The sequence below is a fragment of the Aspergillus foveolatus genome, assembly GCF_047715535.1.
Source record: "Aspergillus foveolatus strain CBS 279.81 unplaced genomic scaffold BDW70scaffold_52, whole genome shotgun sequence".
In the NCBI taxonomy this organism is placed as follows: domain Eukaryota; kingdom Fungi; phylum Ascomycota; class Eurotiomycetes; order Eurotiales; family Aspergillaceae; genus Aspergillus; species Aspergillus foveolatus.
The window spans coordinates 140,541-162,213 of NW_027396116.1; the positions used below are offsets into that span (position 1 = coordinate 140,541).

At 49.3% G+C, this 21,673-nt stretch overlaps 5 protein-coding genes across 5 annotated transcripts; 4 read left to right on the forward strand and 1 right to left on the reverse strand.

The window, feature by feature from the left end:
- The first annotated feature begins 100 nt into the window (after nt 1–100).
- On the forward strand, nt 101–4,016 carry BDW70DRAFT_170355 (histone deacetylase hosB). Its single transcript, XM_073742901.1, has one exon. The coding sequence runs from the start codon at nt 370–372 to the stop codon at nt 3,754–3,756; it is 3,387 nt and encodes a 1,128-aa protein (XP_073593279.1). The 5' UTR covers nt 101–369; the 3' UTR covers nt 3,757–4,016.
- A 5,588-nt stretch (nt 4,017–9,604) lies between these two features.
- On the forward strand, nt 9,605–12,083 carry BDW70DRAFT_170360 (uncharacterized protein; the record flags this gene model as incomplete). The annotated part of the gene is made up of 7 exons (XM_073742902.1): nt 9,605–9,651; nt 9,832–10,012; nt 10,073–10,200; nt 10,232–10,770; nt 10,810–11,062; nt 11,098–11,236; nt 11,307–12,083. 7 exons carry the CDS (start codon nt 9,605–9,607, stop codon nt 11,889–11,891), a joined length of 1,872 nt encoding a protein of 623 aa, XP_073593280.1. The 3' UTR covers nt 11,892–12,083.
- A 43-nt stretch (nt 12,084–12,126) lies between these two features.
- On the reverse strand, nt 12,127–13,050 carry BDW70DRAFT_141800 (uncharacterized protein). Its single transcript, XM_073737831.1, has one exon. It carries the CDS (start codon nt 12,989–12,991, stop codon nt 12,212–12,214), a length of 780 nt encoding a protein of 259 aa, XP_073593281.1. The 5' UTR covers nt 12,992–13,050; the 3' UTR covers nt 12,127–12,211.
- Nucleotides 13,051–15,137: 2,087 nt separating this feature from the next.
- On the forward strand, nt 15,138–18,376 carry BDW70DRAFT_141802 (uncharacterized protein). The gene is made up of 5 exons (XM_073737832.1): nt 15,138–15,709; nt 15,767–16,016; nt 16,067–16,389; nt 16,473–16,864; nt 16,934–18,376. Exons 1-5 carry the CDS (start codon nt 15,402–15,404, stop codon nt 18,079–18,081), a joined length of 2,421 nt encoding a protein of 806 aa, XP_073593282.1. The 5' UTR covers nt 15,138–15,401; the 3' UTR covers nt 18,082–18,376.
- A 2,559-nt stretch (nt 18,377–20,935) lies between these two features.
- On the forward strand, nt 20,936–21,371 carry BDW70DRAFT_141807 (uncharacterized protein). The gene has a single exon (XM_073737833.1). The coding sequence runs from the start codon at nt 20,964–20,966 to the stop codon at nt 21,252–21,254; it is 291 nt and encodes a 96-aa protein (XP_073593283.1). The 5' UTR covers nt 20,936–20,963; the 3' UTR covers nt 21,255–21,371.
- Nucleotides 21,372–21,673: the final 302 nt, after the last annotated feature.

A 21,673-nucleotide genomic window follows, 5' to 3' on the forward strand; every position in this document is an offset into this window, starting at 1 on the left:
CGCCCAAGAGCTGTGAAGAGTCAATGTACCAAGCACTTCGTACAAAGTAAGAACTCGTCGAGGTATACAAATTCGCATAGCTAATGGCGTAGATTCAATATTCAGTATCAGATGAGGTCGGAAACACCGTCGTTGAGAAGAATGGGATCGACTGCCCCTTGGCCGGGTCCTGGCCGAATCAGGACTGTCTTGTAGTTAAGTGGCCTGTGAATTCCATCTCCTGGTTTCCCCCCTTCAGCTCAGCTCCCCCTCTTTGCTCTTGACGGGCTTCTACAACAATCTTCTCATTGTCTACACTCACTGTCTACTTTCATTATTTGCTCTGATTGGTATCCTTCTTCTCATTCAAATGGGACTGACCTTTGTGTCATGGATTCGTCCAAGCCGTCTGCAGCTCCCAATGAAACCCCCTCAAGAACGCCCCCTCGCCCTCCCCCTCCCATCGATCCCTTCGTCGTTTCCGACCGTCTGAGTGATCCGTCCCTTACTGCGACTCCTTTACCAGCCTCTCCGTCTGCGGTTTCCTCTTCGTCGCTCTTATCGCCGTCCGATCTCCCCGCGCGTTCGGGCGTCAACCCGGTGCCGCATCCAGCACCACGGCGCGTTCCCAGTGCAAGCTCGCTAAGAGATGAACGGCGCAAATCAACACCTAATCTGAAGAAGCGCTCTTCTACTGCCTCTCTCCGTTCTAGCCAACTCGGAGATCCTACCTCTCCCCGACCCAGCATGTCGCGTCGCTCGTCCTCCACTCTTGCGACGTCACCTACGGCCGCCTCTGTGAACGCTGGCGGTCTTGCCGCGCCCAGGAAGGCTTCGCTCGCCGTAGAGCAGCCTGTGTTAACGGCTCCTTCGATTGCCGCTGAGCACTTCAAAAAGGAGGTCCACCACCATCAGTCTGCCGACTTACAATCCGAGACTTTGGTGGTCATTCATGATGCGTGTTATGGTCATCGCTTTTCGCGTCCCCGCACTACTCGCGCCGCGTTGAGCTCGATTGTTGAGCGACCGGAGCGCGTTCAGGCGTGTGTTGTTGGCATCTCCGCTGCGTATGTTCGGCTTTCCCGCAGACATGCTGGTGGACTGTTTGCTCCCCACCCAGATTTGGATCTGCGCGAGCTCCCTGTTCCGCCGTTCCAGATCCGCAAGACAGATCGGGCATTGGCGATAAACTCCCCAGCAGTTACCCATGTGCACGGAACGAAATGGATGGAAGACCTCAAATTGATGTGCGACGCTGCTGAGTCGCGCCTTGCGCTTAACGGCAAGGAATTGGTACGGCCTCGCAGTGCTGGGAAAGATAACTCTACCGGGAACCCTGGGGCGGTATTCCATGAAGGAGATCTATACCTATGCTCAGAATCGCTGGACGCATTCGAAGGAGCGTTGGGTGGAGTGTGTGAAGGTATAGACGCTGTATTTAACCCAGGACCGACGAAACGCGCATTCGTTTGTATTCGGCCTCCGGGGCATCATTGTTCTTCTGGCAATCCATCCGGATTCTGCTGGATCAACAATGTTCATGTAGGAATCTCCTACGCTGCGATGACCCATGATCTTACCCACGCTGCGATCCTGGACTTTGATCTTCATCACGGTGACGGCTCGCAGGATATCGCTTGGGAACAGAACAGGAAGGCGTTAGCTGCTCCGAAGAATGCTGCCGCACACAAAAAAGCTATGATTGGGTATTTTAGCTTGCACGATATCAATTCGTACCCGTGTGAGATGGGCGAAGCGGATAAGATCCGCAACGCGAGTGTATGCATTGAGAAAGCACACGGGCAATCTATCTGGAACGTACATCTGGAACCGTGGAAGACAGAGCAGGACTTTTGGGAGCTCTATTCTGCGAAATACTCTATCCTGATAGAGAAGGCTCGTGGCTTTCTGAAGATGCACACTGACCGTCTAGCAAGTGTTCCCAATGGCCCTTCACCCAAGGCGGCAATATTCATCTCGGCCGGCTTCGATGCTAGCGAATGGGAAGGCGTTGGTATGCAAAGGCACAAGGTCAATGTTCCTACCGAATTTTACGCCAGATTCACAGCCGATGTTGTGCGGATGGCAGAGGAGGAAGGTCTTGGTGTTGATGGGCGGATCGTAAGCGTCCTGGAAGGAGGGTACAGCAATAGGGCTCTTACGACCGGTGTCTTGAGCCACCTGTCAGGGCTAGGGGATACCCAGAGTGTGCAATTGCTCGATGATTGTCACATCGACCGTTTGGCGACTGAGATGACAGATCGCCTTGGCTTGTCCGACACCGTACCCCCTGAAAGGCCGGCTTCTCAGGCCGCTTATGATCAGGAATGGTGGTCTCTGCCTATGTTGGAGGAGCTGGAGGCCTTGGTATACCCGCCTCCTCCCCCCAGCAAGCCTAAAGAAAAATCAGCCCCGACCTACTTCGCCCCAACTCAGTCGTTCTCTGCAAAGGTTGTCTTACCAGCAAGGGATCGACGCTCCACCGGCTCCCATGCCAGCTCAGAGCTGGAGTCACCACCTCTACCACCAGTCAATTGGGCCGTGGCCGCACACGAGCTGTCCAAGGTTCTAATACCGAGCGACCGACAAACCGGCAGCTGCCGGCCTGAAGAACTTAACGCTGAGGCTTCACGCTTGAGACGTGAACGCCACGCCACAGCAACCGGCATCAGCGATGCAGTGAAGACGCCGACGGAACCAGCTGCAGGAGAGGAGAAGATGAAACTCCGTATAAGGAAACCCAAGACTTCTTCTCCCAATGTTTCAGAGCCTGCGACTCCCGCCCGCCGGACTAACAAGGACAATCGCAGAACAACATTCGATCCTCCTAGCGTTGTCCGCGACTCATCTAAGTCCCCTGGGCCGCGCATTTTACGAAGAAAGAGTGCAGCCTCGACAACTCCCAAAATGTCTTCGGCTACTGAGGAAGACCAACCCCCTCCGAGGCCATTGTCGCAGGGCTCAGTGACCATACGCAAGACTAGTGCGTCGCGATCTGCAACTCCCAGACGCTCTGCAAGTCCCAAGGGAGCGCCACCTTTACCCCGTATGCCTACTAAGTTTCTATCTGCGACTACTCAAGATGAGCAGTCGAGGGCATCGCAGCATACGTCTGGCGGGAGCGAGAGGGCGAGTGACGACATGGATAGTCTCACGTCCGGCGTACGAAAGCTGAGCATAAAGCTGAAAGTGCCTTCTCCGGAAGAGAATGCAGCCCGAGAGAGAAAGGCAGCAGAGGAGCGCAAACGTAAGATCCTTAAAGGGTCATCTAGGGCTCCTCGGTCTCCCAAGAAAGCGCCAACGGCTAAGCAACCTTTAACTGATACTTCCAAAAAGATATCTCAGTCTTCTCCGAGCAACTCCCACATGGAGCCGCCGCTTCCAGATGTCCCTAGACAAATGTCCACTGACACCGAGGTGCCGGCTACTGAAAGACAGAAAAGCCAACCTCTGGCGACACCGGATGCGTCTTCGCCCACGCCTGCCATCGAGGCCAAAGAATCGCTTCCAAATGAAGACCATCATCGAGACAAAGAGCCAGCCATTGGCGGACTTAGCCATTCGTCATCTCAGGGTGCATACGCCGTGATCTCACCACCTCTCACCCCAGGCCATGCTGGCGATCCTGCAGGTTCCGTGTCCACTCTATTTTCGCCTCCTGCGTCAGCGTCGGTAACCAGAGATGGCCTTCCCGGATTCACAACCAATGGACCAATACCGTTTGCTCGGACGGGTGATTCACAAAGATCAACCGTGACTGTTACCCGGTCAGATTGAGTTCACAGTGCAATTCTATTTATTGGAGTTGGGATCTGGAGTTGGTGCTCTTTATAAATTCAGTCGTTCTTCTTCTATTTCTGTACCAGGGATTTACATTCATATACCCCCTTTGTTGGTGTTAAGCTTCTGGGATATTTTTTAAATCAATAATTAAAGGGTTAACCTTGATGGAGTCATGAGACCTTCTGTTGCTGTGTCATTTTTAGGCTTCATAAAATCTGTGGTATCCTGGTCGTCGGCGCCGCTTCAACCCTACCTCTTCATCCTCTTCTATCCGCGGCGTAACTTCTTGTATCACTGAACAATCCCATCATTTTCTCCGTCCATATCCATGATCGTTCGAGACCAAGAAAGCCAGACCAAGGATTTGGTCTGTCTCAAACCAACGTTCATGTATTCCAGCACCAATGGTCGCCTTTAACAGTTTACTTATAGTTACTACACTTAACGCCTCCCTTGAGCGTCAAGTATTTCCCTTCCTTTAGCTGAGTGATCTGCTTACCGAGATTACGCAAATTATACTGAACCAAGCTCTCCCAACACCCGAGAGCGCGTCAAAACCCCCTCGGCCCCGCCAAACGCGCAATCGTCAAGTTGTAAGGGCGACTGAACTAAATTGTTGCCCAGTAAAATTCTCGAGCCCCGGAACCAGGACGAGTCGGGCGAGGGCTGAGTATTCTGAGTCTTGTGGTATATACAGGCTCTAGGAAAGGGTTCAAGCAGGCTTCAGCGCGAACCATCAATTTAATAGCAAAGCGCAACCATATTCTCGGAAACAACTTTCAATGCCACCAAGTTAGTATGAGGCTGCGCTCTTTGACGGTAGCTCATTTATTATCTGGCGGCTGCCAGGTATTGTTAAATAAGAGACCAAGCTCGTTAGCTTAGGCAAGTCCATTGTGGAGTACTCTCATCTCCTGATAAACAGACTCTGCATCAGGAATTCGCTCATTCGAACAGTCGCCTGAAAGCTGGAACTATGGTCTAAGCTGCGTGGCAATGCCTTCACCTGTCTGCTAAAGAGCACATGATGTAGGCCTATAGACCATCTAAGAGATGATCGCGCGCCCGGTCCTAATGCCAGGACATAACGACGGCTTCAGCCAATGAATTCAGGTTGAGGGTTCTAACATGGTGGACATCTCCCAACCGGGGCTCAAAACGCCGGTTCTTCCGGCAGAGGTCGAGATTATTGGCAGCTGGCAGACCAGGCTGTAACTCTGGTAGCCACCAGAGTGTGGTCTGGACATGCAGCACAATATGTACTGGCCCGATTCAAGGTGGAATTGAGCGGCCGGGACTGGATGAAAGCGGGTCTCGCTTATGATCATGCCTACTACGCGGGTGCTTGCTGATTCAGTCAAAGTGAAGCTTACTGCAGCTGGCGTCTGGTAGAAGGGACAGTCGGCAGCAACCAAATTTTCAATAGCAGCTGTCATTTGGGCTCGGGGATAACAAAGTTGACTCTGTTAAGGAACACGGGGGTACCAGCTATAGCGGGAATCAGCCAGCCAAAAAGAGGTTGGAAACGTTGGCTTGATCAGGATAAGACGCGACATCAGGGGCTCTTTCAAGCTGGGTTTCAATTCCATGTTGACAGGAACAGAGGGAGCTATTGGGTGTAATGGACTGGAGTCGCTGATCATGGACTCCAGACCATGCGCGCCGTTTATGTCCCTGACCCGGGCAGTATCCTATACTGTACCCTCCCATTTCTAGGTCCTTTTATCCTCGTCCAACAGTCCCAAGCCTTATCTCTTATGCATCTACCATAGTGGCGACGGAAGAGTTGTTGGCTGCATGTTTGTGCTAACGACAAGGATAGATCCAGATTAAACCACCCCCTCCCAAATTATTCCTTCATACTGTTTGAAAACCTGAGCCGCATTGAGCGGTAGAGGGCTTTGGTGCCTGGTTCAACCCTCAGGAGCCCTATTGGTTGATATTCTGGTACCGTCTCGTCTATCCAGCCTTTGAATAGCCTGACCTCAACCTACGCTTCAGCGACTCATCTGCCATTAAACAAAGAATGCCAGAGTATAGTCATATTAGTCTTTAGGTCGTTAATTGGTTTTCAAGGTTTTCATAGTACGACTCTGGGCTCCAGTATTCTCCCACTGCCGCTATCCAGTACCTTCCCCAAGGCAGGAGGCAAGGACGAGGTGCTTTAAAGAGTCCACTCTTCTCACCCTCACCAACCCTACAGGCCTGATACACGCACTGAAATCAGGATGGTACGTGGCACGTCAGATTTCCCGATTCAGTGCTTTGGACCATCTTTGCGCACAGTACTCTCCACGCACGGGTCGGTATGACCCTTAAGAACAGCCATACCAATTATCTATTTCCAGCCCCTTGGCTGTCCGGGGTATGCAGTACTAGGGTTTACATATCTATAGAACAGCAGTAGTGACTTTTAGGATCAGGAGGAGAAGCAGATGATGGGCACAAGCAGACGGTCAGTGTAAGATAGGGCTAATATACCCGTGGGCCTTTTTTCACTAAGCAGACAGAAGGTCTAGTTGCAGTTCCTCTTGCCCTAAACGAGGGCCCTGGCTCTAGTAGGGCAGAATTTCTCTCCTTGCCTCGGCCCCTGGCAAATGCTCCTTCGCTAACTCCAGTTTAAAGTAGGTTGCAAATGGCGCTAATGGGTTGTATTCTTCATTTCAAAAACCCTAACCAAAATACGCTAAACTACTTTGGGACCATCCTTACTCCATTACCAGCTTTTGTATGAAATACGATGACGCAGCGACTGGCCTAGCGTGTGTTACTTCTTATATCCTCTCTTACGAGGCACTGCTCGCTGCGTGGGCATTTTGTCCCAATTCACCAAGATCCTCCCGGAAGAGTACATCGACCATCGTCATAGAACAGGTGGCTCCCAATCCCGCTCCCCCGAACTGGTGTCCATGACATAATATTGAGTAATGAACTTACCCTTTCTCAGATTGTTAATGCTGCTGGTTACTATCCGGCACTATCACTAAGTAGATAACAAACAGAGCTTATTGGGATTCCGAAGGCGCCCCGCTGTTTCACAGCGAAGATTACCAAGGCGATTGTAATCACCTCATGGAAAAGCCATGCCTGTATTTCGACCGATCAGTTATCTTTCTGTATAATACATTGAAGTGGAAGTTCCATCATGCAGCATCAGTTGTGCTCTGAACTGCGAAGGGTCGAGAAGTTGGAAGAATACAAAGCTATAGAACGCAATGCAGATTTACAAGATGTATATGCTTACTAGATTCTGGGTTTCTCACTGTATCGCCTTAATATTTGTTGATAAACCTAGACAAGAGAATAGACTCTAGACAAGCAGGCTGGGCTCCTCTACATACAGCACCTTCCCAAGCGGCTACTCCAGCGTGATCAGCGGTATAAATCCTTCCAGCCTATACGCAGGATGGGATCCTTGTCCTGTGATTTCCAGGAATCTAATAATGCCTCTGTCTTGAAAATTCTATTCAGGAGCTGCTTCGGCATTCTGGAAAGTGGCCAAAGCCAAACTATATGTCAGTGATGGATACTGCAATTCTTCCACCATCTGCAGAGCATAGAGCAAATGCGCTTGCAAGCAGGGGTTAGCCGATGTCTTGCCTAATACTCAGCGGTTTTGGGCAATCATACGGGTTGACTTACTTAATGCAGCATGGGCCAGATTATTGCAGCCGGAACAGTCTACGGCTCGCATACTCCAGGGTTTATAAAAAGTGTAACTGGATGAGGATTGTGGCATTAATAGACACTCGTTTCTAGCCAACCGCCAAGTCGAAGTCTCATTATCTGTCCCAAATTCATTGAACCATCCGCTCTTGCATTCCCTCCTTGATCACGGAGGATATCCTCTATAACCTCCGGTGCCGCTGAGCTTGACGATGAGCGCAATCGCACGGTGGACGGCAAGGAGTCGTTGAGAAGGTAGGTCAATAGTACGGTTAGAACTCAAAGTCAATGTCCGAACAACTGGTAGCAATGGATTGCTTAGGAAAGATTTTTGTTCGGTAGACTTGATCTCGTATTCGTATGGGTTGCCTGTGTGCTCAAAATATATTTTGAAAGCGCCAAAGAGTCGATGGTACTCGTGGGTTAAGGTCAAAGCATTTATGGGACTATCGATCTTCGGGTGCTCGATAAAAGGGGTGATTCCGTCATCGAACGTATTCAATAACCGCGAAGTGTTTCTCTTCGAATCATTCTGGAGGTATCTCAGCAAGTAGTTCCGATCTATAATCTCCGTACCAGGTCCGTATCTTCAGAAGTGACTGACGTAAGAGAATGCGGTAGAATGTGGGCAACCTCCAGAGATTGAAATCGGTCGTTTGATTCCATTCGTAAAAGGTTTCCATCATCATTTGTGCAATCTTCACCGTCCTGCTTGAGACGCCTCTCGGCTTCGCGTCGATCAAAATTTCGTGAAACCACGCATCGGTGACGATCGCGTACGAGACAGCATTGCCTTAGTGTGGATATTCGTTGTCTTGAACTAGTTGTGGCCGCTGGTAAAGCAGAAAGCGAAGTGGGTGTTGGTTGTGGTGTCTTGACCGACGAAGCTCTGACTGCAACTCCCGGTATTTAGTACTGTTCTTTCGCAAAGATTATACAGAAAAGACAGGAAGGAGTACGCGGAAGTAAAGGGTCTCCACAATATACTCAGCAAAGTCTTCAGTCGCGTCTCGAATGCTCTTCGAATTGTCCAAACTCCATAACGGGAAATCCTCAAGAAACCGCAGGTAACGAGTACTATCCGTGTCGTGAGTATCATCTGTTCTCGCGCAACAAGCCTCATAGAGGAAAGAAAATAGGGAATCAAAAATGCATCCTTAGATGAAATATTATCGAGGACAGCCTGAATAAGAGCAGCAGGTTTGTACCCGCGACGTGAAACCTGGTCGAGCCCATAGTGTCTCATAAACCGGTCGAATATCAGTCGCGCAAGTTGGCTCTGATGCGGCATTAGGCCATTGGCTGGAAACTCCAAACATCTTCAAGAGATTGTTGATGTCGGTTACGCTCCACCGGCATTCTGAAAACGTCAATTCAATCCGCTGGGTGGAGCCGGCTTGGTGTTGATAGATTGCCATTCCGCCTTTCATATGAGTTCCTCGAGTCAATATCGGGCCAGGGATTCCCCGTCCGTAACGGTTCCATGGATTAATCAGCAGTAAAAAGGTGGTCTGTTTGGACTTGAGTTCCAGATCTTGTCAATTATCACGATTTTCAAAAGGTTCAGGCAACAGCTTTGGAAAAAAGAAAAGGTGAATGCATATGCTTCCAACCTGATCACTGAATGCTGAATGTGCTTCGATTCCAAGTTTTCGCGCCGAACTAAAGTAGGCTCAAGCGGAGATCATTGAACTTCAACTAAACTCAGAGTACTCTGTAGAGCCAATCCAGAGCTTCCCAGAGAATCTAGGTCAAGAAAGTAAGCATATGAATCTTCAAATATAGACTATAAGATAGAGCTGAAAGGGTAGTATATTACTTGAGCATAGTCCAAAAAATACAGCCATTTCCCCACACTTATTTTGGGTATGATTGATTAATGGATTGTAGTTCGTAGTAAATAAGCGGACAATGCGGGCAGAATGATCAGACCTCTCCCGAGTATTTTGTGTGAGGCTCAATAGGAGTTGTTGGTGCGGCAGGAGAGAGGGCACTTTTCGGTAGCGACGGCCACTACTGAATATTGAGGGTGCAGAAGATAACTAAATCGAAGTCAACTTCGCGGACGCACGCCCGCGACCGCACCTGCATTAACTGTCTTCACCTTTGATTACTATGTTTGTTCCAGGAAAACTACCGTCTCCTATTATCGGCCACTTATTCGACGGCATGCGGAATGTCTCAACAGGAGGAGATACAGGAGCTGCGCCGGCGCCTGAGGAAGTACAGCGACAGCGAGCAGAAGAAATGTTAGCAGAAGAACAGTGATTGTTAGCTGAAGCTCAGCAACTACGATTGCAAGCCAAGGAATAGCTGAGGGTCCAGCGGGTCCAGCTTCGGAACACCACACTTCCTGAATTCTCGATGCCTGCCATTTGCACTTATTGGTCTGACCATCCACAGAGAGAGAGACTCGTCTACCAAAAGCAATTCTGCGAACGCCGACCGCAGACTCCGCCCGGCTAAGATTCTCGAGAGGACCAGCTATCCCGATGAACAGATGTCGATATGGGCCGACCTAATGAGCACTGATTTTGTGGCTGAACTCACGTCCCTAGCAGCATTGAAGGAATATGGAAAAGAGGTGCGGGGCAAGATGCAAGCTCAGGGCTAGACCTGAGTTACTTTAAACGCCAGGCCATAGAATCCCATATCTCTTCCATTATCCGGCAGCCTATATGCAAATCCTCATCTTCGACGCACTTTTAAACTGAATGGAGATGTCGCTTTCGAAAACCACACCAATACCCTGACGGACGATTCGAACATACCGTGGGGTACGAGCTCTCTAAGCCTAAGCCAGGATGCATCTGCGACGCTTCAGCCGTCTGACCGCGGAATCGGCCAACGTCAATGCTTCAGCCCAACCACCAAAGAGAAGGAAGAAGGCAAGTCAGCCTTGGTCCAAACCTCGAGCAGATCAGTTCTGTGTCTATAACAAGGGCCAGGAAGGAAAGGTTCCGGCATATATCATCGGGTACAAGGCACCCCATAAGTTCTCTCTTTCCCATATCAAGGCCGGACTTCAAGACATGGATTTCGACGAGGTGGTTCGCTTGCAGAAAGACGGATCACCAGAAGTCATTTGCCGTCATGTTGTGGCAGCAGTGATAGCTCAAACTTTTTCGCACAAGATTCAGGCTGGTCTAGAATATGGCTATGTATGTACTGGTAAAGCATTTATTTCTCCCAGTGTGTTGCATGACAACCCTTCCAGAGTTTACTACTACCTGTCAGTACCGGAAAAAGATGTTGGTCCCACAATGGGATGGACTGGCAACCCTAGTAATAATAACCGACTGCACCTGACTGCTGTGGGCCAGGTATTGGCTTTCACTCTCTGTGCCTTATGAGTACCTCCCTGAGACATTGCTTGGACAGTCCTAGCAGCCTGGAATCTGGATATTTGGGACATGGTACATGACAGTCTTCTTGACGATATATTAGAGAAGGATATCCCCTCTTCTGATTTCAAACCACCGACGCGGAGTCAAAACCAATACTACCATGTGTCTACAGTTAAGAGAATGTCAAACTCTGCTCGTGTCATGTACTGTAATACTTCGCAGGATACCAGCACTCTAAGTCCCGATATCAATGCCGGCGATGACTTTGATGCTAATATCCCAAGCCGGTCACGATGAGAGCGCCGGCTTGCTAGTCTGCCAGATCCTGTTTCATATCAGAAGAACCCCTAAGCTCAGGCTCCAAAGGTAAATCCAGGGAATATTGCTCCCAGCAGTGTCTTCTGGGCTTGGTTAAGGGAGGACAGTTGGATCGGCAGTGTCCGAATGTTTCGGCTTATGGGGTGGACTGACATCTTGACCCCAGCAGATCTTATTTGTCGGCTGGACCGGTGATTCTTCAGCGACATTCAGCAGCTTGATACACAGCTAGGGTGCGAGTCATTACATGTGCACGGGAGTTGCGGGGCACCTTTTAAATTCATACTGTGGTCCCATGGATATACCTTTGTGGAAAAAGGCACGCCAGTCGAGTTTGTTGCAGGCTTGAAACATGAGGAGCTCATTTACTCGCACCTTACTTCAATCCAAGGAGTATACGTTCCAGTACTACTAGGCAGCCTGCGACTTCGCCGCCCATTCTCTTATGATGGTATTGCTGAGATTGTGCATCTCATGTTCATGAGTTATGCCGGCAAAACCCTTGCAAACTGGCACGATCCCTATCGCTCTCAGCAAGTTCAGAAGGCCGAGAAATCCTTGCAGACAATTCACGAACTCAATGTGCTTCAAGGTGACCCCATACCCGGCAACATGGTCGAGGAAAATGGTCGGATAATGTTTATTGATTTCGAGCGGGCAGAGCTGCAACCTCGACGAATACCACTTGGAGGTATTTCAGAAATTCACAAACACAAGCAAAATAAAGGCCCGAAAAGTCGCAATCATCATGACTGTTTTGAGCGCGAGAAGCAACGCATGAGAAATGGACTAAGGTAATGAACCCATTGATATTATCTAACAGGAGACTTTCACTTCCAACGGACAGTGTCCAGAACCGTGAGATGGGAACCAGGAGATGAGCATAGCCTGCGGCTTTGTGATATACCGCTGCGCCTACAGAAGCAGTGCAGAATGGGAAGAGTCCCTGGGCCGTCCCCTTAAAGAGCCTACGGCCCTGGTATACTATAGAAATGTTCGTGGATATAATCCATACCTGTCTTGTCACTATGCCGTAGGCTTTAATCTATTTTTCTATATCGGCTCATCCCGTTCGTAGAAATCGTTATGGGTCATCAGGTCATGCTATATACTGGGCGTTAAGGTAGTTTGCTTTCACAAAGTAGTAGACTATGCCAGCTCAAACTCCCACAGCTAGGGCGAAAAAGGGAACTGAGACCAGACGGCCAGCTCATGATCATTCCAAGTGTCCAGCTGCAAGATAGACTCTGTGCAAGGCTGAGTCTGTCTATGAGGCTCGGGATCGTTGTATGTGCTGACTCGGGTAACATTAGTGTCAATGGTGATGCTGTGCAGCTTATCCAGAAGAGCAGAAGAGAATCAATGCGTTTCGTCTGCATGATGACCTCACTTTTGGCTATCTGGTGCATTTGCAGAAGAAGTTCAAGCAAGCCGGCACTGTTCGCGGTAATCAGATCTTGCTCGGCCTCGGAGCCAGTCAATTGACGCGAACTGATGTACTGCATTGCGCGGACGCAGATTCCCAAACCCAAAGCGAAGATCTCAGCAGCGGTGGTAAAACACCCGACAGCGTCGGCCTTGAGTGAAGGGTTGTCTCTCGTGGAAGAAGAAATCGTGTTCAAGAGGGACGCGGCCTCGGTAAGGAAGTCGCAGAGAACATACCCGGTTAGAGCCCAGTTGTCAAAGAGTCCGTGTGGGAAGAGCATTTGGATCATAACGGTGAGGTAGGTGACTTCAACGATCGCCTGGAGGGAACTGCTGGACCTTGCCTCTTGCATTGTGCCCAGCCTCCCGCAGGTAGAGGTGGATTCTATTGCATAACGATTCTTTGTCGAACCCGTTGCCAGCCAGCTGACGCAGCTGATGTAAATGGCGCGTTTGGGATTGGACTTCCTCATGAGACCTTGTGGTCTCTGAGTAGGAGTGCGCTAGAACGTACACGTGGCCCAGGGTTGCCGTGAGCTGACTGAGCGGCCACAGGAGCCGGGCTATCGTCGCCTGCGCCCGGATGGTTGACAATGGAACAAATGTCAGTTGACGGCGGTTTGGAGTGATGAAGGGCTGCATTTTTACCGTGGCCCGAGGCAATGTCCAATGCGGTCATGCGAGACGAGAGCTCGTCGACTGGTGGGAAGCTGGCGGGTATTTCTCCCAGTTTCTCGACTGGTGGATGCCCATCTTTCGTTTGCATCAGCATCCACAACCGCATTGAGGAAGTGACCGAGTCCATATTCTGTAGGATTTCGTGCTCCACATCGACAATCTGGAAACTGTTGATTTGACTGCGGTTAAAGCCAGTGTTGGGTGCTTCGGGCAGACGGCCGCGCAGATGATTGATGATCTGAGCTGCCAATTGGATATAGCTCAAGGCCCCGTGCGTCTGATAGAGCTGTAACTGATGGCAGCCCAGTAGCAGTAGAGTCTGGGAGTGCTGATGTCCATGTCTTTGACAGCTAGCGCGCACAGTTGAGAGATAGACCACTCGGCCAGCGCGGCGCTTTCCGCCAGCAGCGACGGGCTGTTCGATTCGGCTACGTGACCAGAATTGCTATTGCTTCAGAAAGAAGAATGGCTAGTAAGGCCTGGCCATAGACTCCGTCCTTGTTTTTCTGTAACAGGAAGGTCTTAGTTATAAGAACGGAGAATGGGTGGATGCAGAACCAGATATCGATGAGCTGCCTCATCCAATCTGAGTCAATCGAGGCTAATGGACTGTTGACAGGGACCGTCTGACCAATATCATATTGTTCAAACATGCTCTCTGTTGTAATTTGTGGAAGACACGTTGCGCAGAATCTTGGCCGGTGCTCCTCCACGTTAAACCCGAGATGGCCAAATTGAAGTAACAACATTTCCAGCATCTAGAGGGCAATGGAAAACAGCAATGTCTTTGCTCGTTGCTGTTCACCTGCGTTGGCCGCGTCTAGAGCCGCCGGCCTAATGCTCATATTTTGCTGGAATATCCTCTCCAGCTCCTGCCCTATAGTTGCATAAGCTATTCGCGGCAGCGGCTCACTGCAATCCAGCTGCTGCAAACCCAGCTCAGGGATCATCAGGTTCGACTGGGGCACTGAGGATTTCCGTCGACCTCGCATGCTCTCAGCATCGTAGACGCACACCTTGCCTTTTTGCCGACACATATCGCAGCTACTCTGGCATCGCAGATACTCTGGCCAGAACATCGAACCTTGCGCGCGCGGCAGTACTGGCAGCTACGCCTCATAGGGGTCGACGGAGCCTTGGCTAGAGATGCCATTGCACAGAATCATTATACTAGATTGAATCTCCCATCGTATTTCACCGTTTAATATACCAGCTGCCTGCCCTTCCTTCCGTCCATAGACCCGCTACGGTCCTATCCGGTACTACAGTGGTATGTCAAGAATAATCGCATTCTCAAATACCCCACAGTAAGCGCTAGTATAATCAGATTCTGCCTTCCAATGTAGCTGGCACAAGGCTACTTGTGGCTGAGTACCCTGTATACCAACCGCCTGCTTGCAGAATTACTGAACGCGATAGGGCATCATGGCATAAATTATTAAGCACCCACTTATAATCACATTCCGGGCCTCTTGAGCTGCTTGACTAAGCAGTTGCAGAGTATCTTTGGATCTAGTGCCCTCTCTAGCTCTGGATAAAGTTTGTAAATCTTTACTTTTATAAGCGCCAATAAATTCTTGATAGGATTTAGATGCAAGAATCATGGTGGCTATACTATAACCTCTATGCCTATATCTGCAGGAGCTGCTATACAGCATAGGCTTTATATATATAAACCCTATTATACATAAAGATATTCCCAGGGCCCAGAATATCAGGTAGGAATAATTATAAATACTTCCTTTAACGATGAAACAGTTATCCAGCAGCCAAAAACGGCTACCCTTGACGCCGTTTTACGCGACCTGCTAACGCTCAGCAGTCTTGGCATCACGTGTAAATAATCGCACGGCCAACAAAATTACCACCACGGCCCGCGCTCGTCGGTCGTCCTGGTGCCTGGTTCCTCTTGACGCCCATGCACCACGCTGCCGCTGACTGAGGGGCTAGTTCATCTTTCAACATCCCCCAGTCTTCTGAGGAGGGAGCCATTTTCGGCTCCCCTTGCGACCGTCTTCCCTCCAGTTCTTTTAAAGCCTTCAGCAGCCATGACTCTCCCCCTCTCTCCTCTGCTGTCGAGCGGCCTCCGTACAACCTTCCCCAGGAATTATCTGTCCTTTATTTCCTGTTTTCACGATCAACCTTGTTCATCCTACTCTACGCTTTCTCGCAGCCAACAAACCCTTCCTCCCTCATCTGTCTGCCATGCGACACATCAGTCGAGCGGTCGGGTCGGATGATGACAGCGGCACCAGCACCGATGTATCGTGCATCTTCTCTGACGAGAGCACCGATGATGAAACCTTGGACAGTGCACCCGAAGAAGAAAGTGATGATGATCTGGAGGATGATTCTGACAATGATTCAATCCTGGATAATGAGGACGAACAGGAACGCCCTGCAGCGTACTACCTTAAAGAGGCTGAATGCCTTGATGTCTCGCAACTCCGACAGAAGCGATACAGTCCAAGAACCCAGGCTAGCTTAGACAAAACACGGGATTACTGGGACCGGTGAGAAGTCACTGGGCTCTACACTCCAATAATCCTCCTAACTAATAGTCTTTTTAGATTCTGCTACGAAGGAAACCACGATCCGATTGAACGCTTTCACTGGCTTTCTGACTCCGAGGAAACCGTCCGATTCTTCAAAGCGTTCTTCTCCTGGCGATGCGATCGGCGACGAAACAAGAAGGGAGGCCGGACACCAGGAATACAATACAAAAGCTCGTTAGAGACCTTCTGGAAATGGTGGCACCTGGTTTACAAGGCGGAGGTTGGGCAGGGCCTAAACAAAGACCTCACTGTGAAGATTCTGGATGTAAGCGGCCGATGACCTGACAAATGTTGGGTCTGGCTAATAGTCTACAGGTACTGGCGATCGTTGCTCAGGAGAAAGGCCTTAAAAACGGACGTCGACCGAAGGCAACTATGTTCATCGAAGACGTAGCAGAATTCGCCCGCGTGCTCCTGTCAACGACAGAGATGACATTTCAGTTTGGGTGGCTTCGGATACAACTGCTGCTCTTCTGCCAGCTGGCTGCCATCACTGGTTGCCGACCAGGGGCTATGCTTAACTTGCGTTATCGGGACCTTGTGCTGACTCTAATCCGTAATCCGGATGGAGGGCGTCCCCAGTTATTTATTTACTTCACGCCGGAGTTCACCAAGACTTTCCTGGGCGAGAAGGAAAAGTGAGTTTCAAACCTATAATTCTAGGGTTGAATGGCTCTGGTGTCGCACGGTGTTTTGTGGCTAATATTTTATTGTCTTACAGGAATACCTTTCCCATTCCTGAGATTATCTTTGACCCAACATTGGTCTTGAGCCCTCATGTGTTCCTTCTAGGGATGCTGTTTCGTATTCAGGGGTTCAAGAATTTCTCAGAGGATGGGCTCGTGTTGGACTGTCCTGAAAACTTGTATAAACTTGGTGTCCTGGATGGACTTGGACAACAAGAGCTGAAATTAAAAGATGAAATTCTTGATCAATTTGTGTTCTGTCAGGCCGTCCGCGAACCAGACGGTATTCGAATCCTGTTGGGGGAGCAACTAACAGAAGGAGCACTGCGATATCGAATGAAGCGGGGAGGTGAAATCACAGGGTTTGAACAGGTCACCAAGCCCTACGGACTGCGGTATGGAGCTGCAAAAGCATTCAATGACAGTCGTGAGTCTCCTTGTTCACAACTAAAATGGACATGTTCTTACTAACATTGCCATTGCCTTGGCCAAACAGCGGAAGTTACAAACGAGCTCCAGAATGTGATGTTGCAGCATGCTAGCATCAATACCTTTGTTAAACATTATAGTGTCGGCATCCATGTTGATGCTCAGGCGATTGTTCGGGGGCTGCCATCTCAGAAACAGCTGATGCGGTTCGCAGCATCGATGAGCCGGTCGATCGATCCCCGCCGACCTTACAGGCTTGAGGACACTCGCTGTGTCAATGAAATCCCTTGTGTGCGTGCTCTGCAGAACCGAGTCTCTGAAAGAAAAGAATACCAGGACAAGATGAAGCGCGCTTTCGAGAAGGCAGAACAGGACTTTCAGCAAAACTTTGGGGACTATGCACATCACAAAGAAGTTAAGGAGCTACCGCCTCCCACTCGACAGGCACTTGACAGTTTGACGAAGTGCAAGAAAGAGTACACGCGAGCAAGCCAGAGATATTGCCGGGCGCAGCGTGTGTTTCGGAATGAGTGGCAACGGCAACGAAACCGCTTAGTCCGTGAGAATCTGGAAAGATATAAGAATGAGCAGCCGGTGATTGACAGCGAGAGGCAGCTTTCTGGGAAGTTATTGGATAGTGAGGTGAAGGGGGCTCTGGAGCGAACCGGGTATATGACCCCGCAGCATATGATTCTAATCGATACCATCTTGACCGCGCCAGGTTCAACTGTTGAAAAAGAATATCAGCGTCGGATTGCTGCTATCAATGCTGTCATTGCTTTCTGTGACGTGGAAGAGGGATCACCCGTCAGACGACCAAATGCTTCGCGGAAGCGTCCTGCTGTAGATGCTTTACCATCTACTCCACCTGCAAAAAGGCAACATTGCCCTTTGCCTGACAGGGAAACAACCACTCTTTCTCAAGCAGTTGCATCTGTTTGCGTGAAGAATCGCGACGAACGCCCGACAGTTTGCTTTCTTTGCCTTGGAAATCCTCGAATGCCAGAAAATAAGCGATTTAAAAACTACAATACCCCTGGATCCCTTACCCGTCACTTTATCGACATCCATGTCGTTCCATATCCAAAAGATATGCGGGTTAGATGCAGCATCTGCCAGGAGGAGTTGGAGAGCAAGGCAGCATTACTAAACCATGCTGAGAGGATGCATGGGACTGTCTCACGCCGCCCGTTGTCCGCCCTGGGCCCGATATAGATTTTCTCTGCGTCTCCGGCCTCAAGCACCTATGGACCCCAAATCCCCTTGCTTTTGCTGCCTCAACAATTTCCTTTACAATATCTACACGTTTAGTTTCTTGTTTGTTTCAACTCCCATGCGTAGGTTCCTACGTTTCCCATAGTCCCTACTTCCTATATATCACGTGATCTGATGATATAATGCTTTTCGTCTTATGTCGTCCTTCTTTGTTCTTGATGGCTGGCCTTCACGTCAACCTTCCCCTTCATTGGTTGTCATTGTCCCGTGATAGAGCTTGGCGAGGCTTTGACGTCGTGTCATAACAGATTCAATTACGGCATAACTACCTATCTGCATTTGTATCTATGTGATTTTATGGAGCCGGAGCATGCTATTTGTCTTTCTCTATCAGGAAGCTTCTCTCCAGCCTTTAACAATAGGTAAGGATGATCAATATGGCCGGAGTTGCAGAAAATACCTCCACAGCCTGCTTGCAAACTTCTTAGGACCTATATATCTAGCTAGTGCTTTAACAAATCGACACTCTCCTATTTGTGCCTGGCTTGGGCGGCAAGCGAGCTTTGGGACTGGCCTTCATCATTGAGTTCATAGTTAGACTTGTTGATATTGGTGAATCCAACGTTTAATCTCAGCCATATATAGGAGGAACTTGGAAACTAAACACAACCAAATCTAGGGAACAAAGAATAAATATATCATACTTCCACCCACATGAGACTAAAAAATCATGATGTAATATATTATGCCATTTCTTCTTTAAAAGCTGCTATTGTTTAAATGCTGTTCACAGCAAGCTAGACCGAACAAGAGCTGGAATTGTGATGCAAATGATCTTGCGTGGGGTCTAGCCGCCAGTTGGCGGTCGTCCCACCGTGCGGGTCGTACGACCGCAGTCGGCCGATCGGCCAGGTCAAAGGCGCAAGGTCCGGTGTGCCTGGTGCTACATCACTAGGTCTACGCACTCAATCGTACCGCCTTGGTCATCAGCACCTGGGCCTGCCACCCTAGTCCTCAGCTTTTGTCTCTCCGACCCTCCAAGTGTTCGTACCGCGAGCCTAAGCCTGGCCTCAACCTAGAACCCCAGGCAGATCTCCAGTGAAGGCTTCAGACCGAAACGGTCGTGTGCCTTGCAGTGTACATCCTAGCTAATACAGCAGGTTCTACAAACATGAGCAGTAGTGACAGCTAGTAGAGAATGTAAAGCTGTCCTTAATCCAGCCTGGTACCTGCCGCTTGCTTGTACGGAACATGTACTTGTGCATTACGTTATCCAGTTCAGCAGCGACGATGAGCTGGGTTTTCCTGCTTTCTTCTCTTCTTATACTCTTCCGCATCCTTCTAGAATTTCCCAATCTCTCCTATAATGATTCCTGTACACGATAGATGTTTAGATACTGTGGTGGTAGGATCGAACTCACCTAATGTTAAGATGAACTAGAATTGAGTCGTAAGAAGCAGGGTGGATGCCTAAGTCTAAATGAAGGGTTCACTGCTAGTCTCGTGACCCAATGCCGTTGTGATTGACTGGGGACGAAGGTGGTCTGGGGACGAAGGATGACTGGGGACGAAGGCGGACTGGAGACAAAGCAGGTCGGCAGAGGAAGGCGGTCCGCAGACAAAAGAGGCAAGCCACGGCCCGGGAAGCATGCTGTTATGGGATGCTCCCATAACGCACCGGGTAGCGTGCGCGGCTGTGGTCACGTGGCTCCCCATCCATATCCAATCTCTGATCTGTCCTGTCCCGCTTTCTCTTCTTCAGCGATGAGAGATCAGGTCAGCTGAGGCCGATTCCTTCTTGTACATACGGCACGATTAGATAGGAAGATCCATCTAGACATGTCACCTAACACATGCATCTGCTTTTTACAGCTGCTAAAGCTACGTCTCCATTTAGTAGCTTGATAGCGTCGCTTCATTTTCCCAAATATAGTATCTAGGATATTATGTATATCCTCAAGTATGCAGTCTGCCGTGATCTAGGACAGAAATATATTCGCAGGTCTTGTGTTCAAACCGGGTTTGAGAAAACTATCTTAGAAGGTATACCTCTCCATGAACTAATTCACGTGCTGTACTGCTTCATGTCTGGCCTTTGCTTCCATGGAGTACCCCACATGGCTGATTTCCTCATGAGAGGAAATTCTCAAGATTCTTACCGTCATAAAAGAGACGGCCGTCAGAGAGAGACTGCCGTCAGAGAGAGACTGCCGTCAGAGAAAGACTGCCGTCAGAGAGAGACTGCCGTCAGAGAGAGACGGCCGTCAGAGAGAGACTGCCGTCAAGGACTGGGCATTTGGCTGGTTCATTCGTCCTCATCAGCCACCAAGATTTGAACCTCGATTCTCAAGGATTTTAGATGATTGGGTTCCACTCCTTGTGGGTCATGGTTTAATATGTGTGGTGGATCATAACCGATATTTACCCGTTCAACATGATGCTCAACTTTCATGATGAAGGGAACTGATAGAAATCTTCCCTAATTGTAGCTACCAGAGGTTCTTATCCTGCTGATGGTTTGAACACTTTTCGAAAGGGTTGATTTTTAACTATATTTTAAACGCTAGTTGATCACCCACAAATCACCCTACTCACCCCAGTAGACTACTAATAGAGACTTGGCAGGTGCACTTATCCTGAACAGACATAGCTTCCTTTGTAGAGCTTAGGGATTGCTCTTGTGTTTTTACCTAATTGAAGTCAGTCGCGTAATGCTCACCCTTCAAGTGTAGGATACTCACCTTGCAGGGGGTGAGCGCGAAAGACATATAAGACAGGACATTCCGCGGTCTTAGACCAGGCATAGCCACCCTTTTATCTGCTCTGAAATAACAGTCTAGAATCATCCCATAATGGCAAAGGCAAAAACAATCCGTTGTCGCATGTCCAATACTCCCAAAGCAAGAGGCCAACAACATCGGCGACGAGGAGACACTCTGTTTCGGAAAGCCTTTGAATTCAGTCAAGAATGTGATGCAGATGTCATGTTAGTAGTTCGGCTAAGAAAAAAGGGACAGATCTGTATATTCAACTCAAATGACCAATGGTTTCCATCCCAAGAAGACTTGGTAGGTATATTCTGCCTGTCCATGAACTATACTAATGGCGCTCTAGGCACTCTGCTATCCCACACCGTTGAGGATAACCTGGCAAGAGCTGGCGGCGAGATATAAAGATACAGAAAAGGACTAGGATAAGAAGTAACTGCCTTGCGTAGTGAGCATAGTCTAGAATCAGCCTTCACACATGTGAAGGCAGAGAGGACTGAACTTACAAGGGTAATGGTCCTGTTAGGGCTGTCTTCATACCTTTCCCTCTCTCTTGGCACGACTGTCTGAATGGTCCCAACTTCTTCTGTCCAAGGGGGGCTCAAGCCCAGCGCCCTTCATTTTATTCTATGCGAAGGCCTTCAGTTTTATCAATACCTTGTTCACTGCCTGTCTTTTTCTATGGCCCAACGTAATAGCGTCTGTACACGTAAAAGTGCTTATGAGATGCCTAGCTACATGACAAGTGTCACGGCCTCGCCGCCATTCGATATGCAGTTTATGCCTTGGTGCCTGAGGTCACATGATTCACCTAGATAACCCCG